This window comes from Chelmon rostratus, chromosome 12, assembly GCF_017976325.1.
Source record: "Chelmon rostratus isolate fCheRos1 chromosome 12, fCheRos1.pri, whole genome shotgun sequence".
NCBI lineage: Eukaryota > Metazoa > Chordata > Actinopteri > Chaetodontiformes > Chaetodontidae > Chelmon > Chelmon rostratus.
Window position 1 is genome coordinate 13,141,397 of NC_055669.1, and position 20,252 is coordinate 13,161,648.

The 20,252-nt window shown below is 41.9% G+C and overlaps 1 protein-coding gene across 1 annotated transcript; it reads right to left on the reverse strand.

The window, feature by feature from the left end:
- Positions 1–1,703: 1,703 nt before the first annotated feature.
- LOC121614881 (collagen alpha-4(IV) chain-like) lies at positions 1,704–16,771 on the reverse strand. The gene is made up of 38 exons (XM_041948971.1): positions 16,748–16,771; positions 16,391–16,462; positions 15,835–15,969; positions 14,878–14,994; positions 14,307–14,372; positions 13,926–13,988; positions 13,290–13,373; positions 13,164–13,208; positions 13,008–13,082; positions 12,878–12,922; positions 12,201–12,264; positions 11,423–11,527; positions 10,999–11,157; positions 10,549–10,638; positions 10,185–10,330; positions 9,991–10,063; positions 9,594–9,700; positions 9,247–9,414; positions 9,057–9,138; positions 8,685–8,792; positions 8,282–8,500; positions 7,962–8,126; positions 7,638–7,828; positions 7,319–7,462; positions 6,442–6,620; positions 6,061–6,097; positions 5,785–5,859; positions 5,521–5,628; positions 5,231–5,338; positions 4,455–4,583; positions 3,976–4,132; positions 3,663–3,818; positions 3,467–3,574; positions 3,223–3,354; positions 2,919–3,032; positions 2,453–2,641; positions 2,048–2,331; positions 1,704–1,964 (listed from the first exon to the last, which is right to left on the reverse strand). The coding sequence occupies exons 1-38, from the start codon at positions 16,769–16,771 to the stop codon at positions 1,704–1,706; spliced, it is 4,584 nt and encodes a 1,527-aa protein (XP_041804905.1).
- Positions 16,772–20,252: the final 3,481 nt, after the last annotated feature.

The following is a 20,252-nucleotide window of genomic DNA, read 5'->3' on the forward strand; positions in this document are numbered from 1 at the left end:
TATGGGTGTGGTTGCACTTTGGACGGTTGGTTATTTGAAATGGGATTGGTGGCAATAGCTGGCGAGTACCGGCGCCCTTACTTTGCCATGCACACTGCAAGCACCACGACACAGTGTAAATACTTGATGCCAACGACCAGCCCGTACAATCAACACCTGAGCTTTTAGAACATTTCTTAATTTTACTGCAGATTATAATAGCCATATGCACTTGCTTAAGAAATAACTTTCAAGATTATGCTTATATATATATTTTTGAAAATGTTGACGGTAGCTGTGCCATGCAAGTTTTAATTTGTTGGCGGGGAGGTAAAGCCTCAGGAGGCTGGCTGTGTGTGACATGCAGTCATCTGTGATTGGTTGTCTCTGACAATATTCCCAATTCAATTGGCTGGCAACCGTTTTAGAGATCAAATCATTTAAGGACCTATAACATGGCTACAGCTCTACCCAGTCAAGCAGACAGGGGTTGCACAAGGGCCTACAAATCTTTGAGGCTTCATAAAAAAAACAAAAAAAAAAACCTGCACTACCAATCATTTTCATTACATTTAATCAGGCTGATTACATACATGTCCCTCTCCCCCTGCTCTCTCCCTCTACCTCAACCTCCTACTTACACCATCAAAATTGGTTCTCTTTAGCACATTAAAATGCAATGTTGACATTGCCAAAATAGTTTGGGTTTGGCGAATGAGCTAGCCCTCAGAGTGGAGTGCAAGCGCAGTACCCCTTCTTTGGTGAGAATCAATGCTACAGAGGTCCCTGTGTGTACCTGTATGTGTGTGTGAGGGAGAGAGCTGTGTGTGTGTGTGTGTGTGTGTGTGTGTGAGTGTGTGCGCGTGTGTGGGTGTGTGTGTGTGTGTGTCAAGCTACACTGTATGCAAGTTGAATCTTTAAAAATGATTGTTTTAAGACATTCACTTTGCCCTATCCGTGACGTTGGGGGTGAAGGTTGGAAATGTAATAATGATGATGTACAATCTTTTTGTGTGTATAAACGTGCACTGTGAAAAGGTAGAGAGAGCACCGCACTGTCAGAGTCCTCTGTCTTATTGCACTGAGTGTTCTCTTGTTTTGCGTTATAAAAAAGAAAAGGAAAAAACATGTTTGAGGAAAAAAGTACTGTATTCTGATTGTCACTTGGGTTCTGTTGAGAGAAATAAATAAATATGAACTTGAAACCCGCTATGGAAAACTGTATACTGTTAAAATGATTCATTTTCCTGTCTTGGGATTTTTGCATGTAGGCTTTTGTTCTTTCAAAATGCACTAGCTAATGAACTCTGAATGACTCGTGGTGTTTTTTAAAAACATTTTAATTGAGGAGCGCGACTTAGATGAGGAAGAAGCGGCCTTCTGAATATTCTTCCTAGAAGATGACTTAGTTAGGATTTCAACACTAGTCTGAAAAGGTGGATTATTACAAAATCTGAAGGTACAGCAGCAAGATGATCAACCATCAAACATTTTCATCATTCATTCACAGAAATAGCACCTCTTTTAAAATAATGACAAAAAAAGATAGTGACAGCAAGATTTCATAAAAAAGTTGCTCAGACAAAGGTAACAGTGTATAAATTGCAAAGCTTTTTTTGTAATTAAATACAATATATCTGTTATAACCCTGAGTACTAATTACAACTAAAAACCAAATATCTTAAAAGGGTTAAAGGTTACAACTAAAAGCGACAAGGAGTCCTTTATTTTTGTCTGAGGCAAACATGACACTGACTGGCCTTGCTGCGCTGGCGGTCGGCTGCCTTGATGGTGCCAGGTCTCGGGACGATAAACTGCTCTGTCTGACTAATAGTAGTCAGCCAAAAGCTGTAGAGGTTGGCAAAGTAGTGACAGGAACCACGCGCACCCTGGCACTCTATAAAGGGGTGAGTCCGGAAATCCTTAAGGCAGCTACCAGAAGAAGCCAGAGACTGGCCACCGCCTTCATCACCTGCCCCTGTGTGCTGAAGGGAAAAAGGCGGAAGTTGGGTAAGTCGATAGCTTTTTTTCTTTCATACACACAATCAAACTTTTTAATCACTCTCACCAGGAGGAAAGAGTATCCCGTCCACAGACTCCTCCAGCCAGGTGGGCATGCAGGGACCGTGTGATCCTGGCTGTGAAACGCCACTGCGGGCGAAACTGTCTCGCACACCACACAGCGGCTGATGTGGGAGATAATCTCCTGGCCAAAGAGTGGCATCATGGGAATGGGAGCGGTGGTGGAGAGCCAATAGGATTTGTCATTGCGACTAGAGTAGTAACAGGCGGCTTTGTTGCAGTAGGAGAAAGGCATGGTGGAGAAAACAGGGAGGCAGGAGCCAGCCTGACCTACAGGTGGAGGAGGTAAAAGAGAAACAGGAAGGAAAGAATTAACCCTATAAACTCATGCACTGATGGATAAACTACTTTCAAAACACCAACAAACATATCATTTTATGCAGACCCTTACCCAGATCTTGAGTGTGAGCCTTTTCTTGTCCCTCCAAGTAGACAAGACTGTAGCCCACCCAAAGCTGACTGCTGCCTTCAGGGCACCGTGGCACCTCAACTGACTGGCTGTGGACAACCAGAAGGTAGCCTGACGTCAACGCCCCCCTATGGCCTGGTGGACCTGGATCTCCAGGTGGACCTGGAATACCTGGGGGATGGAGAGGTTGAACATGTGGTGAGTGGGTGACATGGAGCGGGGTGAGGAAGAGATGAAGGACACATGAAATTACATTTAATACATTTAATGCCAACTGTCAGTTATCTGGACCTTTCTACATAAACTCAGTGTCTCGTTTCAGGACAGCTCTGGCAGGTATCGGTCCTGTGGGGTTTCTTGCACACAACAGATTGCCGTTCTACCTTCCTAAACCTGAATTGAACAGTATAGAGACTGGGATTGTTACACGACTGCATCAGTTATTCACCTTGAGCTCCGGTAAATCCTTGTTGACCAACATCTCCTGGGTCTCCAGCAGGACCATTATGACCAGCAGGACCTGGGGGTCCAGGGGGGCCCACAATCCCTGCAGGACCCTTCTCTCCTGTCACAAACAAGGGCAAATATACACACATAGACACACAGAGACAACAGTGAATGATTTGAAAAAATAACCATGCACATATGCATACACAGGGAATATATCACACTCTGTGTATGCATATGTATAATAATGTATGCATTTATGTATGTGTATACACAGAGAACACATTAGACTCTCTTGCCTTTACGTCCTGGAGTCCCAGGAGGACCCACATCGCCAGGGATTCCCACAGGTCCTGGGAAACCAGGTGGTCCTGGAAGCCCGATGAGAAACACCCCTGGGATTCCACTGATGGAATCACCAGGAGCACCTTTGGCACCTGGAAAAATATAGTACACTTGACAAAATTAGGTAAAATTTGTACACACACACACGTCACTTTGTACTGTCAACACTAAAGGCAAAACGCGAATAAAACTATGTGCACCCACCTATGTCTCCGGGTGGGCCAGTTACACCCTTGCGGCCAACACCCCCAGGGACACCTCTCTGGCCTTTGGGTCCTGGATATCCGCTGGGACCAGCAGGACCTCTCTCACCTGTCAAAGTGAAACAACATTTAGAGTGCATTCCAGTGGATTGCAACACTTTAAGTACTCATGGAAGCAATCTTGCACTGTAATGTACCTTTTGGTCCTGCATAGCCTGGGTAGCTCTGAGATCCAGGAGGTCCTGGGAGGCCCTTACTTCCCTTACGACCTGGTAACCCAGGGAGACCAACTGGGCCTGGGTCTCCTTTGTATAAAATGCTGCCGCCTGGAGGACCTGGTTGTCCAGGAGGACCTAAAAAACACAAAATCCAGTTGTGGGCCAATAAAAGGCAAAGATACCCACCGTTAAGCATGGCTATGTGAATAAAAATGTTTGTTCCTGAATGTGGCTACACAAAGACAAACACAGAGAAACAGATGAACAGAACTAGGCACACACACAAACACACCTGGGGGTCCTGGACGTCCTCCATACCCTATATCTCCGTCAGGTCCTGGGAAAGGTGTATGGCATTCTCTGCCAGGGTAACCAGGTTCGCCTGGGAAACCAGGAAGACCTGAGGGAAGAAATCCAGAGAAGTTTAACATCTCATCAAAGAGCATATACTGCATATAGGAATTGAATAGTAACCACATTCAACAAAAGGATAGTGAAAAACAGTGCAATAAAATGAGAACAAAAACTCTATACAATCTGAGTGACCATAACAGACTATTGCATCGTAAGAAACAATCCCTCTGTCTTTTTTACGTGACTTACACTGGGGCTGCTGTGAAGAGACACTAACTCAAAATGACCTAATTGTATTCCAAACTGGGTTGAAAATGTTGATTACAACTCAAAGCATTTGTCCTCAACTGTTAATTTCTCCTTCGCCATCAGAGACAGATGCAGCAGACGCACTTTTGATGATAACAGATTTTATACCTGTGTTGCCAGGTGGGCCCGGCTGACCTTTAGGGCCAGGATAGATGGCTCCTGGAGGCCCTGGGTGGCCCCTGAGACCTTTGGCTCCAGGAAAACCATCTGGTCCAGGAGGGCCAGGGATATCGATGCCTTGAAAAGATAAATAAGTACACTTAAGTACTGAGTAAAATATCATAACATATTATGTTATGATGTGTATTGAGAAATGACAAAATTTATTTTAGCTTTTGCACTTTTTCTGGGTGATTTAAACATAGTTGAGCTGAAACTAAATATCAACATTTCTGTTTAAGGTCTAAAATAGACAAAGATGTTGTATATGAACAAAAAATCTATTCCAACAGCAACACTATGAAAGACACAATTGCCAAACTATATTCAAAATGAGGATTAACTTTTTTGTATCCCTCTTACCACTTGCTCCTTTTATTCCTTTTGGACCTCGAAGTCCATCTAGTCCATCCAGACCTGGTGCTCCACGGGGGCCTAACATAAATTTACAATGCAGCATTAGAATAGTTCTTTGGGGTGGCTCCAGCAAGCTCCTGAAACTTTCAACATCAGAAAATAAGCACACCATTCACTATTAATTTGTCTCCATCTAATCATTTGCATTTCTGACTTATTATTGGCAGCAACATTTTACAACCCCTTTGACACTGACTTCAAGCCAAGTGATAACCAATGCAGGCCAATACCAATAACACAGTAAACATTCACAATGTGTATATATGCCTATCCAGTGATGGCATTAAAATCTGACATTACATGAGTACCTGGGGGCCCATGTGAGCCAGGTGGGCCTGGTGGTCCCAAACCTCCATGATCACCTGGAATACCTGGGGCACCTGGACGACCTGATGGGCCACGAGGCCCAGGGAAGCCTGTAGCGACACACAGGTTAAAAAAGAGTCAAACCAACATCTATACTTAAAATTCTAACTCTGATTTAACTTTAAAGCTAGTCGAAAACTTCAGCTGATATTTTTTTACTTTATGTACATTCATATTAAAGTGAATTATCCTGGTCACTAGCACTCTCATTTAAATCTTTTCTAGAAATCACCTGATCCTCCTTGTCTCCCTGGTTCACCATTAATGCCTGGTTGTCCCGGCTGTCCTGGTCTTCCACGGGGTCCTGGGTCACCTGGATGTCCTGGCCTTCCTCTGGGTGCTTGAGGGAATTATTATGTGGACAGAAATGTATTTCCAGTTATGTATCTACTTACCGTATATAGATTTAATTATATCTAGGGCCCTAGTTCCTCCTCATCATTTGAAGTAATGTCAAAGTTGGTCTTCCATTCAGTGTGGCATTCTCCTAACTCACCACTGGGTCCATCCTCGCCTCGCAATCCTTTGGGTCCAGGTTGACCAGGTTGTCCATAAGATGGTCCTGGCTCACCTGAAACAGACGTATGTATTATGCGAACATGTCTAATTGTTTTTATAAACCAAACAAAACCGTTAATGATTCAATCTGCTGTGGATTCACATCCTGTTGAATAAACATTCATTTGACTTAAAATGCTATGTGAGATTCAGCTACAACAAATAACCTCTCTCTTCTCTGACTCACCCTTTAACCCATGCACTCCTGGTAAACCTGGGTTGCCTGGATATCCTGTAGACCCTGGATCTCCCTTTACCAGACAAAAACACATTCAAAGTATTTAACATCACTTCTGAGACTGTCATATAGTAAATTGCATACAGTAAAGCCACAAATTCATTGATTTAAGGGTAGATGAGCAATAAGCAATAAGCAAACTAGGACTAGCCTTAAACTTAATCCACGCCACAGTCCTCACACAGCAGTGTGTGTGCATTACAGACTACTGAGAAATTATATGCTGCACCATGTGTCTCAAGTGGCAGCTATTTGTGACTGCATTTGGGTATCTACTGGGCAAATATTAAAAACTGATCCAGATTGAGACAGCTGTTTCTAAAATTATGAAGACAATAAATTAGGTCCATTTTGTACCGAATCTCCAACATGTCCAATATATCCCCTTGAACCAGGGAAACCCTTGATTCCAGGGTACCCAGGAGGTCCTGGTATTCCCCCCCTGCCTGGAGAACCAGTGCTGCCTTTAAACCCTGGAAGACCAGGCCGGCCATCAGGCCCTGAATCACCCGGCACTCCCCTTGGGCCCTTTGAGCCTGTAAGGGTCAAAGCAAAAAAAAAAAAACGATGAAACCCTGTACTGTTTATCACACTCTATAGTATGTCTCTATAGTGAAGTGGCTGGGAATTAAAAAATAGCTTGTTTAAAAAGGTGTATAAGTGACAGCTGCGTTGCCTGCAAGTCCTTGTGGTCCTGGTTGCCCCTTCCTTCCTGACAGTCCTGTTGGGCCTTTTGTTACATTTGTGATGCTTGGCGGTCCTGGAATTCCTGGTAGACCAGATAAACCTGGATGGACCACAGACTTCAGATGACATGCTTGACAATCTGATTCATAAAGTACACTGAAAGTGCAATCCAATAACCTTAACAGGAGACCAAGTATTCTGTCTTATCTTTCTGCCGTCCTCAATTCATCCTTATGTAGTGTTGTAGCTGTGTAGCCACTAGTGTAGCTGTGTTTTCTCTAATAGAACTACTGTGGACACTTTTGTCAAGACCAAGTTATTCATGCTATATTTCTAGGTTAACCATTTTGAATTATTGATTTAAGTCTGCATTCATAATTTCTGAATATAATGTTTTGTGTATTACAACAAAATAATCCTTATAATATTTAACATTCTCACATAAAATGTGTTTTGCTATGCCACACATGAATCTGAATAAAAAAAGGTAAAGGGCATGAGACACCTCTGATATTTTCAGACACATAGTATGTATACAGAGACTCACCTTTATTACCAGGAATTCCTGGGTATCCTGTTTCACCTGGGCGACCATTAAAGCCCCTCTCTCCCTGTTTACCTCTGGGTCCCGGAGGTCCAGGACGACCTGGTAAACCTCTGGCCCCAGCCCTGCCAGGGTAGCCGTTTTCACCTAGATAAATTTAAAGGGAAGTTTCATTTAAATTAGGACAGACTAGTCTAGAGATATAAACCTATAAATGTAAATGTAAGATAAAATGCAGACGAGATTTGTGTGTAGCCTTTTTTTTGGCAATTCTCATTGACACCACTGCTGGTGGTGAGTAACGTGGGGATCATGTATAAACCTTTTTCAGAGCCAGTTTTTCACCTTTCTGTCCCGGCCAGCCGTCTATTCCAGGATCTCCTGAAGGGCCAGGGGTGCCTCTCGGCCCAGCTGGGCCCGGCAAACCGGGAGGGCCAGGAAAACCTTGTGGACCCCTTTGTCCACGACCAGGTGGACCTATATCTCCCTTAGAACCCTTCTGACCAATGTAGCCTGTGCAAAATTATAAAATTCAGTGCACAGCAAAATGTTCATGAACATACTCTGGAATTAATCTTAACAACATTTTTAAGGACATTCAGAATGACAGGAAGGATCATTGTATTTAATGCTACTATGTATTCACCTGGTACGCCCCTCCATCCAGGGTTTCCTGGAGGTCCTGGAGGACCTGCAATTCCTTTCAGGTCACATGAAGTACAGGGTGGGCCTGGGGGACCAGTGGCCCCAGGGTCACCACTGTGTCCTGGCTCCCCTTTATGTCCTGGTCTTCCTGGTCGGCCTTGTGCACCTGTAATTCAGAGGCATCGATCGTCAACCAATTCCAACGTACAGTAAAGAATGGAAAGTACACTGTAGCTGTTTTCTGTGATACAGGCTACATTATCTAGAGCCTAAGTCATGATTATTTTTGGGTGTGTTCACCTCAATATAGATGAAACTTACCTGGAGACCCTGGGCTTCCAGGAATGCCACGAGGTCCGCTTGGCCCAACAGTCCCAGGGAGTCCAGGTGGGCCTGGAGCACCCGGGCTGTCAGAAAAGACATCCCCTGGGGCACCCTTTCTGCCTGGGTGTCCCGGTAACCCAGGAAGGCCTTGAGGGCCATCCAGACTAATTCCACTGGGACCAGGGTCACCTGGCTCCCCATTAATACCTGGAGGTCCTTTTACAAATGAGAGAGATCTATAAGCATATTAACCCTCCTAATTGTAAAATTGATTCATTATTAACTGACGACTTTCCTACAGTGTGGATGCTTGATGGTACACAAACTTGAACCTGTGCCCTCTAATGAAAAAGATCTTTGTGCCTCATTTTAATCTTACAACATTTTAGAGAGTCATTACCTGCCAGTCCAATCCCTCCAGTTACAGCATCATCTCCTTTCATGCCTTTAGGGCCTTGATGTCCCTGAGGTCCCGGGAGACCATCTCTTCCAGGCGCACCTGGAAACCCTACAAGGGGCAAAAGAAATATTAAGGTTGACTTACAACATGGGCCGACAATGTTTCAAGGGTCATAAACCATGTTTATTTCATGACACATGGCTTAGTATGTATGACGAATTTTGCTAACAGTTTACAAATGCATCACTTGTAGTAGTATCTGGCCAATTTTATGTAACTCTGACAGTGGATGGACATTAATTTTTTCCAAACTTTAGAAAAATCAGATCAATAATCATTTACAGTGCCATATGACACAGATATGTGTCATACCTCTAAGACTTACCTGGTAACCCTGGCTCACCCTTAGGACCAGGTGATCCAATCTCGTCATCACAACATGGCTCAGTTTCCCCTGGTGACACAAATACAACATGTTTTTTGAGCCTATGGTATCTGCCTTAATGTGGGATGGAGGGTATTAACACCAACTGAGAACCCTGAATTTAACCTAGAATCTGACCTGGAGGGCCTGTTCGTCCAGGAGTTCCTGGGTGGCCAGGACGTCCCTGGTTTCCTTTCGGTCCAGGTAACCCCTTTGAGCCTGGAAAACCAGGACCTGGGGGGCCTGCAAGCCCTGGAATCCCTTTGGGTCCAGTAACACCAGGGTGCCCTTTGGGACCAGGTGATCCTACATATCCAGTACCCTGCAAAAAACCTCACATGCTATCAAAACCTCTGGACCAGAATAGAGTTTAGTGAAGTGGAACATTTCTACACACACAGCGTAATTAACCTGGTACAATTAAAAGATTAATCATTACATCTGTCCAATAAATTACATTCAGTTCTTCAAATGTACACACTCACCGGTGGCCCAGGATCTCCTGCAGGGCCAGGGGGGCCATCCCGTCCTGGCCTACTAGTTGGTCCAGGAGGACCAGGGTGTCCAGGGACTCCTTGGTTACCCTTGGCACCTTTCAGCAACCAAAACAAATACTATAAATGTTTAATAACTCTTGGTATGGGTATATATACAGTAAAACAGAGATCTTTAATTTCTTATTTGACAAAAAGCTCAAAGTTCAAGCTACTGTTGTACTGAACAGACTTACTGTGACGCTTGGTAAATATAAAACATTAATACAGTCTGAATTGTCCCATCCTCTTTACAGCCAATGTTTGCAATTATCTAAAACACCTATAAGACAACACTTTGCTCGTATAACAATGCTGTGAGTTGTATTGGTTTCCCTTTGGTGCTCACCTTTAACACCTACTACAAAAGAGTCACCTTTTTGACCCTTCTGTCCTTTTAAACCAGGAATTCCTTGAAAGCCCTGCAAGAAAACACAAATCAAATACAAAACTCTGTTTCTGTGGCTATAACAAAGAACAGACTTTTAAACATGCTTTAGAAAATTGCATTTAATAACATAGTTGGAGTCCTGCTGTCCTTACGTCTGGCCCTCTTGGACCCTCATCTCCTTTCAGTCCTGGGTCTCCCTTAAGCCCTTGAGGTCCAGGTAACCCTGGAGCTCCTGTATAACCAGGTGGTCCAGGGGGGCCTTGACCACCAGTCCGACATCTACATTCCCCTGGACAACCTGTAGGAGACACACAGATGGCAAAGATGTATGACTAAGATGCAACACGTCCACATTGTACTATATACACTCAACCACCCAAACATGCTAAAATTACACTATAGAAAATTCCAAATTTGTATAGTGTAGTGTAAGTATAAATCATCCTGTGCATGTATAGTGCTATATACAAACAGGATGTTTTTAGAATTCATCAGAGGTCAGTAGACACAGATCACCTTTAATTCCTTTAAGTCCTTTGTTTCCAGGAGATCCTTTGGGTCCTACATCACCAGGGTCCCCTGGGAAACCAGGCTCACAGTAGTAATCTGTGGATCAAGCAGCCACAATATAATTGCCCAATATAAGTTAAAAACTGCAAGTAGTTTTCATGCAATGTTGAGTATTGAAATTAGGGGACTTCTTTAATCTGAAGTAACTGAAAACTCACCTCCACATCCTGATCCAATTGCGCCAAGCATGCCACACACACACACAAACACACACACACACACAGGCCAGAGGGTTAATCCACATTCAAATAAACATGTAGAAAAATACATACAAGCTTACAATTATTCAAACAATAAAATTACATTTGTGATATTAACTAACAGGACATACATACATACATACATTAACATACAGGAAAAATATTTGTGTTTAATAAGAAGGAATTACTACTATACCTGGAGGACCTGGGAGGCCTTTGGCACCTTTAGGTCCGCGGTGTCCTTTAGATCCTTTTGGTCCAGGAAACGGACCGATTGTAATGTCGCCATACCCTGGCTCTCCCTTGTAGCCTTTGGGACCAGGGTGCCCTCGTGGACCAGGCAGACCAGGCTCCACTATGAAGGTGTGAGAGATGATGTGAAAGGTTGGATCAAGACTGAGATTTTCTCACTATCAAAACACAGAAATCTGATTTAAAACAGGACAATTTTGGGTCAAGGCCTCGTCGTCCTATAGCCAAGTAATGATTGCCAATAAGAGTGGTGGAGGACAGGGCAAAGGAATAGATCAAATCCTGACCACAGTGGGTGATACACTCAGTGATATAAAGTCAGGGGTAATCTGAAATTTAGAGACTAGAGACAAAGTCTGAACTCTTACCTGGGATTGTTAACCCTGGTGGGCCAGGAGGTCCATGCATGCCCCTTAAACCAGGGTCACCTGGGAGTCCGGGTGTTCCAGGATACCCACGGTCACCTTTAGCACCTGAGCCATACAGACACAGAACATTGAAATAGTCAGTCAGTTGTCTACTAACTCAACATGAGGAATCTTAGCCATCAATTTACAAGCAAAGTAGTGTCTTCTTCATTTCAAGAGATATTCTACAAAAGGCAGTGTATTTGTGTATTTAGCCATATTTTGATGAAAATATGACTGCTAATTATATATATATATATATATACACACACACACGTATATATATATATATATGTATATATATATATATACACATGTATATATATATATATATATATATATATATATATATATATATATATATATATGCCGCAGGAGTGGTTTGAGACGTTTCCATAGGTCATATCTTCTATACATTTTCATGCTTTTTTTGAATCTGTTGTAACTGACATAATTCAAGTCGATCACAATTTAAAGCTACACAACACATTGCACAGGCACGCACCCCACTGGCACGCATGTCTAAAACCTCTACAGTGACAGTGAGAGGAACACTTGTCAACATACTGCAGCTGTATTGATCAAAACTATGACACCAAGTTTGTAAACAATCAGACTTTGATTCTGGAAGTTATATCATTATCATATCTCAAATGAAAAATCTACCTTAAGATAGTGCTACCAGTGACCACATGCTGCTCAATCAGTGAGTAGAGTATAGTTACTGCTGTGGTCTCACCTCTGACATCACTTCCATTATGATAGTGCAGGGGACCGGGGGGACCTGCATCTCCTGGGTAACCCTATTGGATACAAAGACAGAGACGGAAACAATAGCCATAAATAGATCAACCCAGAGAGTGACCACCAGAGGGCAGCAGACCAGATGGTTTTTCTTCACTTTATTCCTGCATTTGACGTACACCTCTAATTGTAAGGGGAACGAATTGCAAATATGCCAACCAACATCTGATCCATGTTATCACAATCAAATTGAGTCTTTCAAATTTCACTCCCTGTAGCCCTAGGTTTTCAATATAAATGTTTATGTAATAAACATAGATACAAATATAAATGCTTATGGAAATTTCTCTTTGGAGATTAATAAAGTATCTATCTATCTATCTATCTATCTATCTATCTATCTATCTATCTATCTATCTATCTATCTATCTATCTATCTATCTATCTATCTAAGAAAATTGGCTTTGGACATACTGTGAGCTTTTAATTTTGGTCAAACTGTGATGCAGATTCCTGTGATGCTTAAGCTCACCTTTAGTCCAGTTCTTCCAATGAGACCTGGAAGTCCTGTCTCTCCATGCAAACCCTGAAAATATATCAGTGCATTTAACCAAAAAGAAAATATCTAGGTATAGTAACATAAGTGAAGGCTTTATCATATCCCAGGTGTACCTCAGGTCCTGGCGGTCCATCTCTACCAGGAAATCCTGGAGGACCCTGCAGATGGAAACAATGTGGTGAATACGTGTGTACGCACTGTGTTTGTCTAATAGCATGGTGCAGTCCGATTTAGATCACCTACCCGATTTCCAGGAAAACCAAGGATTCCTTGCTCTCCTTTAACTTGTGGACCGTAGGAGTAGTCTCCTCTACTTCCCTGATAAGGAAGAAAATGCAAATTAAATGCTTTTTTTTATTTCAGACACACCTGGATTGTAACACAAGGGATGAGACTCACGATTATGCCCTTTGGTCCACAAGGTCCAGGAAGGCCTTGGTCCCCCTGAGAAGTAAGAAAATAATGACAAACTCCAGCACAGAGTTAAAAATCAGCAGTCATGCATGAATGCAACCAAGATCTCACCTTGTCACCTTTGGGTGGGAGAAAGTCTGGAGGAAATTCTATTACTTCTTCTGGTCCTTGTGGGCCAGGTCTGCCTTGCTCACCCTTGGATGTGGAATTATAGCAGTTAAGACACTGGATGAGGTTTTAGGTGGGATGCATCCATGCATATACACACACCCAAAAGCACACAAACACACGCACACACACACTTTCACCCATGTGCACACACACAGCGCAAAATCTCAGTGCACAGCTGTCAGAGGACAAAACGGTGTCTCACATCGTCACCATAATCGCCTGCCAGTGATCCTCCAGGGTCGCCCTACACAACAACCAAAAGTTTAGTGAGGCTTTGTGTTTGTGTGGATGTGTATGTGTGTGTATGCACGCAAGGCTTTTCTTTTACAGCATGCACTAGCAAAAACTATGAAGCAGGTGACTCACTGGCAGTCCTCTTGCACCTTTAGGTCCTTCAAAGCCCTAAATGGAATCACACACATACATTTTACCCATCCAAAGCACGGCATTCCTTCTTGTAATGTGGATCCTGAATATTAGTGCTCTAATATATTGCTTCAAAGGGTGCATGTGCAGCAACATACAGTCGTAAGTATAACCATGAAAAAAAGCTATATTAAAAAGGTAAAACTTCACCTCAGGTCCAGGAGGGCCAGGAGGGCCAGAAGGGCCCTTCGGCCCAACGCCTCCTTGCCTTCCCTGAGTTAGAAAAAAATCACACAGCGTTAAAGAGACTGAACATCAAATTGAGTGAACTTAACTACAAGCAGTGATTTCTAAAATGTAATTCCATACTGCTTTACTGTTAAAATGAGAAAAGAAAACATACGGGTAGACCAAGTTCTCCATCTCTTCCACGTTGCCCCTTGAAAATAAAATTAAATAATGATGAGATTTGAAGAGGAGAATGTCTAAAGACACTGTGAATGATGGTAACTGTTCAAACAGAACAGGGTTCTGACATTGACAAAGCCCAGTCCATCATTAGCTGAGCTTTCCCAGTCAAGGGGAACTTACAGGAAGTCCTGGGAGGAAAGCACTATACAAAGGTTCTCCTTTAATTCCTTTAGGTCCAGGATATCCCTGAAAAGAAGAGAATGTTCACATAAGACATATAATTCATAATAGCTAATGGAATGAATAGAGCAGATACAGTTTTAAGTATTTATACGGAAACTTAACATCCAAAAATGTGAAACTAAGTTCAATGAGAATGTTTATGAACATTCAGTGATAATGTTTACTGATTATTCTTACAATAGCTATATATTGCATCTGCTGTATTAGACAACTACAGCTGTTTATGGAAAGGTCACCATGGTTAAAATAAACTAATAAACTGCTGGTAGGAAACAGGACACAAACTCATGCCTCTCGCCTACATGTCCAACCACCACCCTTACTTATGTCTGTGCTGTTTCAGCGTCACATTACGTCCTGCACTGCCACTGAATGCTGGCACTGGACATAAATTGCGTGCTGCACAACCCCACTGTTTCAGAGAGAGACTAAAGACGGACATCCGAAGGTCACGCTCCTGACTGAATAATGGCAGAAACAGAAATATCCAAACTGGAGTTATACTCACTGGTGGCCCATGGAGACCATCCAACCCAGGAACACCAGGGAATCCTGGTTGACCTTTTGTCCCATTACAGCCATCCACTCCCAGCAAGCCAGGCTCACCACCTGCTCCAGGGTGGCCCTGAACAACATAGTACAGTTATGGTGATGAAATACAATTGCAGTATGAGAAGTCACAATTATGACATCTTTGACGCTAGTAAAATCATGCTTTACATTTGCATCTGTAATATTTCATAATTATATAGTGGATAAGATGAACAACTTGAGCTTTTATCAAACACAAACACTTCAGTAATGAAGAGGCAGCTGCATTAAGCATAGAAAGAAAGACGTCTCCAGTAATGTGTCCACTAGAGGGCACACCAGACACATGCCTCAAATCACTGCACCATTTAATCCAATTTTGCATCTTAAATGTACATACTAAATAGCTGGGAATTCCATGTGACATATTCACAATTGAAAAACAATGTCTGATATTATTAACAATGACATATTCTAAATTCATTGTGGAAAAATGAGCAAGAAAAATGTCAACCCCACAGTGTTTGGAGAGTTGGAGTAATCCCCTCAAAGGGTTACTCACCTATAAAGGATTATTATTGTCAGTGCAAGCTGTATGTTACTTTTTCTGTTTTGTTGATACAATTTACAAAAGCAGTGGTTTACTCACTAATGAACCGTCATTACCAGGAAAACCAGGAACACCAGTCTTGCCCTGAAATGTAAAACATATGGGAACCATTCATTCATTGTATGCTAGTCCCACAGTCCCACCCCAACCCATTCTTTTTCTCTATCACGGGCAACAGATTATCTATAATACGTTTAATAATACAGGCTTATTGTGATGCATGCGGTGTCTGGTTTTCTGTCTGCCTGTTTCTATCTTGGGCATAAAACACACACACAAACACATGCGCACACACACAATATGCACTTGAACATGCACACTAACACGGGCTCCTTTGGGCCCCTCTGGGCCATGTGATCCCTCTGCTCCCCTCCTGCCTTTCTCTCCAGGTAGCCCTTCACGTCCCCATGGTCCCATTGGTCCCCGGGGGCCTTGCTGGCCCGGCTTCCCTGGAGCACCCTACAGAGGGAAAAGTCATTTACATACAACCTCAACTTAGACTGCTGTTTTGAGTGACACTGTTAGAATTAAGAACACTTTTTTGACTTTTATTGACCTCTATCAGTGGCCAGTGAATTGAAATTGGGTGTTGCTTTTTCATTTACTTTTTTCACTTTACTCTCTGCATTTTAATACAAAAAGCTATTAGGTACAACACCGGACCTGTCAAAGCATGAAATCTAATCATTTGTGGTTCCTAATTTTCACTACTGGCCCTGTAAGACATCCTAATTGAGAGAGAGAATATGTGGTAATTTGGGGGAAAAATACAATTAATATAAACATCTTCAAGAGCTTAATATCTTAAAAATACCAACCTTATAATTGAAAGAGGAATAACTTTCCAATGCATAACAACTTGAAAAGAAAGAGTTCATACCCGTGCACCTTTGGCAGGAAGACACTGACATACAGAGCAGTCTCTCCCTTGACATGGGTCCTCAATCCCTCCCTGAAACAATGAAGAGAGACAAACCATAGGCCTTAAATGCAACATGACAATGAGTATGATCATTACTGCATTTTAGGGTGTGATGGAGGGGTCAGAAGACATCAGCAGGCACATCAGATAAGGTTGTGGTCTGGGCATATCTGCCATTGCTGAGTATTTTATAGCTCTGAGAATTAGCCATGGGAATGAATACATTCCCCTGCAGGATTGGACATTCCCGATAAGGCCGATTTAAACAAATTAGTGTTCTCACACAAACTTGGGTAAATAATGAGCGCTCTTGACCTTGATGAGAAAGAAAGCTCGCATTCTTTTATCATTCACATAATGTACTAACATCTTGCTGAAAATCCACACCTCCGGATGCCAAGTATTCCCACTGATGTGTGTGTGTGCAGAGACGTCTGAGTCACAAACATTCAGTAAGTTTTCTGAACGCTTAGTAAATATTTGGATAAGTTTATGTTGGTCAAATTGAGTTCTACCGCACATCTGTTGGCCCACTTTCTCTTTTGATCCAAACATTCGTGGTTATCTTTCACAGCAGTCACAAAAACAGTTGGCCATGTCTTCGACATGCCATTGGGATTCAGTGCATTAGCCAAACTGGGAACACTCTGAGTTGTAAAAACACTGGCGGGTCTCCACTGCTACACAATATACTGTGGCAGCTAAACAACAATTAGCATTAAGATCTCGTTTTGCAGTCTGTGGTTAGGCTACGTCCAGTCGTTACTTCTTCTAAATGATAACCCTGCTTTTAACGTTTCAAATATTTTACTGTGACGTTATGTCGAACGTCGATTAAATGTTAAACGTTTGGTTTGGGTAAGGAGGAAAAATATATTAAAATCTCAGAAATACCAGTATCCTCTTCCCGGTATCGCTTGCGCACCTGACCTGTTGTGCCTAGATACGGTTGCTAAGCTACGATTGGACACTCCGTGGTTTGGGGAGGGGTTTAGCGTATAAGGTCAACAGTAACAGCGAAACAGTTGCACTCTGTGAACTAGCTTGATGCTATGCAGTGACTGGATGCTAGACAATGTGTCTGGTTTCTAGCTATTAAGATGTGCGAACAGTGTAGTAGAAAAAAATGTTGATGTCTTACCTTCCACAGTGACGCAGAGGTAGGGGTTATTTGGCTGTATACATTCAACAGTGTGTGAGCACATGTGTTATATGCTTGCTAGCTTGGAACATGTATGTTGCCACATAATATTTCTATCTACCCATCCAGATAATATTTGTAGTATTCAGCTAGCATTTTTATATTTTGTTTGTTTGTTTCTTACACTAATGTGACAAAACCGATGCTGGAATTTCCATGCCATAATATAATATTAACATTACTTAACTGTTACATCTCTCTTTCTCTCTCTCTGTTTCAGTACATGGTGAAGAGGAGGTCATGTGGGGCAGGTCTTGTCACCAGAAGCTAGCTCCAGCTGTAGTATACCATGTTTGTTTACAATAAGAGCTCCAAGCAGTCTTATACACTGCGCAGGAAAATGTAAGTTACATGTGTACAAAAATTCTAAACATTTAGAGAGCAACGCATAGTGTTTCCAGGTGCATCAAGTATGTAAAGGAATTTTCCTGGGAAATACTTAATCAGTACAAACTATAGACCATCTGTTTGTGTCATTCACATTGGGTTTGGGAGAATGTAAGATCCCAGGTGTGTACACGAACAAGCTATGCATTTACAGTGACAAAACGTGTATTGAGACCACCAGGTTCAGGACCTTCTTGGCACTGATGGATTGTTGTTTGTGACAGGCCTAAACTACATTCCTGGCTACTGTACAGCAGCAGCAGCAGTGTTTATAAAAATGAAGTTTAAATTAAACTTTACAGTTTCACACAAGATTCCAATAAAAGTTGAAACTCCTGTTGCTCAGCATGTGCCATAGAAGTGTTGATGCAACTGTACGATAAGTTTTGAGGATGTTTTAATGAACTGCATTATATTCCAGCGTTTTGGCCACATCATTTACATAAATGAGCACCCTTAAACAACAAAAACTAAACATGACAACCTGACAGTGCACTACAGTACCTACTGTAATAAGATAGTAACTCAGGGTGTATTGTAAGGTGATATAATAGTGTGCTCCATAGGTAATGAGGTGACAAAATATTGGAAACATCTGTTAGGACAATACAGCACAATACAACATCTTTCCAAAGTAATCTCAACAGAAACTGAACATTTTAAGAAAATTGGTGTTTTATGTAGGGTGCAGGGCTATTTTAGGGAAGGTACATGTGTTTCAACCTGTGTATTTTAAAAGCATGTGTAGCCAATTGAGGAGCTGGTCCACTAAATAATTTAAACATACTCTTAAGTTCTTTCTAAAGCAAGTCAAAAAGTCCAAAGTCTTGAAAACAAAATCTGGAACAAAGAGCATTGGTTGCTGTTTTTGGCAATGGTCATATAGCGCAGCAAGTTTATTTATATTATTTTATTTGAAGTTTACTTTTCTTGAAATGATTAATTAACAAGGTTTTTAGATTTTGATATTTTTGTTTTAATTCAAATATGTATGTAAAAAGGAAAGTCTTACTGCATTGAGCTGCTGCACCAAGATGACCAGGACAAGGATCCACCTGTGAATATAACAGTGGCAATGAATGAATTGTTGTCTGATTTAGGCCCAGCTAGCCTACTGGATGCCGTGACACAGCCACAGATGACTGCCACATAAACTGTATGACAAAAAGAGTGAGTGCGGTGAAAGCAAAAATGCGTGATGGTTGCCTCATAACTCTGGTTTGCTGCCAACATACAACAAAACTCACACAATGCGAGGCAATAGTTTTATTCATGAAAATTAAATTTGAAAAACAAAAAAGTGTGGGAAAATTTCTAACCGAATAATGTTGACTACATAAACTCACATCACACTGCAAGTGATACCACAATCTGTGAGTGCAACAGTGTGCCTGTCTGTGTGTCTCAGGTCAGCAGTCAGCAGAGTCTACATGTTGGAATTCAGGTATGCAGATGTGTTGGGTATCTGAGTAAACAGGCAACAAGTGTGTTTGTCTTCAGGTAAATAATGTACATTTACAAAGTACGGAATGTGGATTCCTTCAGTGCAAGACATATGTGGTTTTTTACAATTGTTTATTTTTAGTGTATCAGGCCTCAGTGAAATGTACAGTACATCCTGCACATGACAGTATTTCTTTAAAGAGAGAACAGGTTTTGACAAAATGTTGTATTAGTAACAAAAACACTGAGTCTTTCTATACTAATACCTTATATTTCTCTGATAAAATGTTCCAAAATCTTTATGTTTTTTTGTTTTTTTTTCCACAAATTTAAATTTTGAGTGTTGAAAAGATTTGTTGATCTACAATTTCCGATTTGGAGATTTATGAGGAAACCATGCAACACAGTTCAGTCACAAGAAGTTCTGCACTGATACGGACTCTTGTTCCACCACATGGACTCTAGGCATGACATCAATATAAAGTCTCCACATCTGACCTTTGGATTTTCTCTGTATTTTGCACATATTCTACTGTGGACTTTTGCACATTTCTTTGTCAATTGTTTGCACATGCCATCCTCTTTGTTTCATACACCATGGCATATTTCTCTTATTGCTAATGAATTACGCTTAATATCAATATTGTTGCAGTGGGACTCACCTGAAGGGATGCAGAATCACAGAAGTAACGGAGCAGCCCATCTCTCACGTTGTCAGTTCACTTAACAGGTGAGTGCCGGCCTCAGTGCTGCCCCTTGTGGTGGACAAAAAGAAACGTGAAACACCTG

What these genes read in the sequence shown, in the direction of transcription:
- LOC121614881 (XM_041948971.1), bottom strand. Translation starts at nt 16,771, where the DNA reads ATGCGAGCTTTCTTTCTCATCAAG. An exon ending in AGGAATTCCTGGTAATAAAG is followed by an intron (nt 6,621 to 7,318) that starts GTGAGTCTCTGT and finishes TGACCCTTACAG; the next exon opens with GCTCAAAGGGCCCAAGGGGA. An exon ending in AGGATATCCAGGCAACCCAG is followed by an intron (nt 5,860 to 6,060) that starts GTTTACCAGGAG and finishes CGTCTGTTTCAG; the next exon opens with GTGAGCCAGGACCATCTTAT.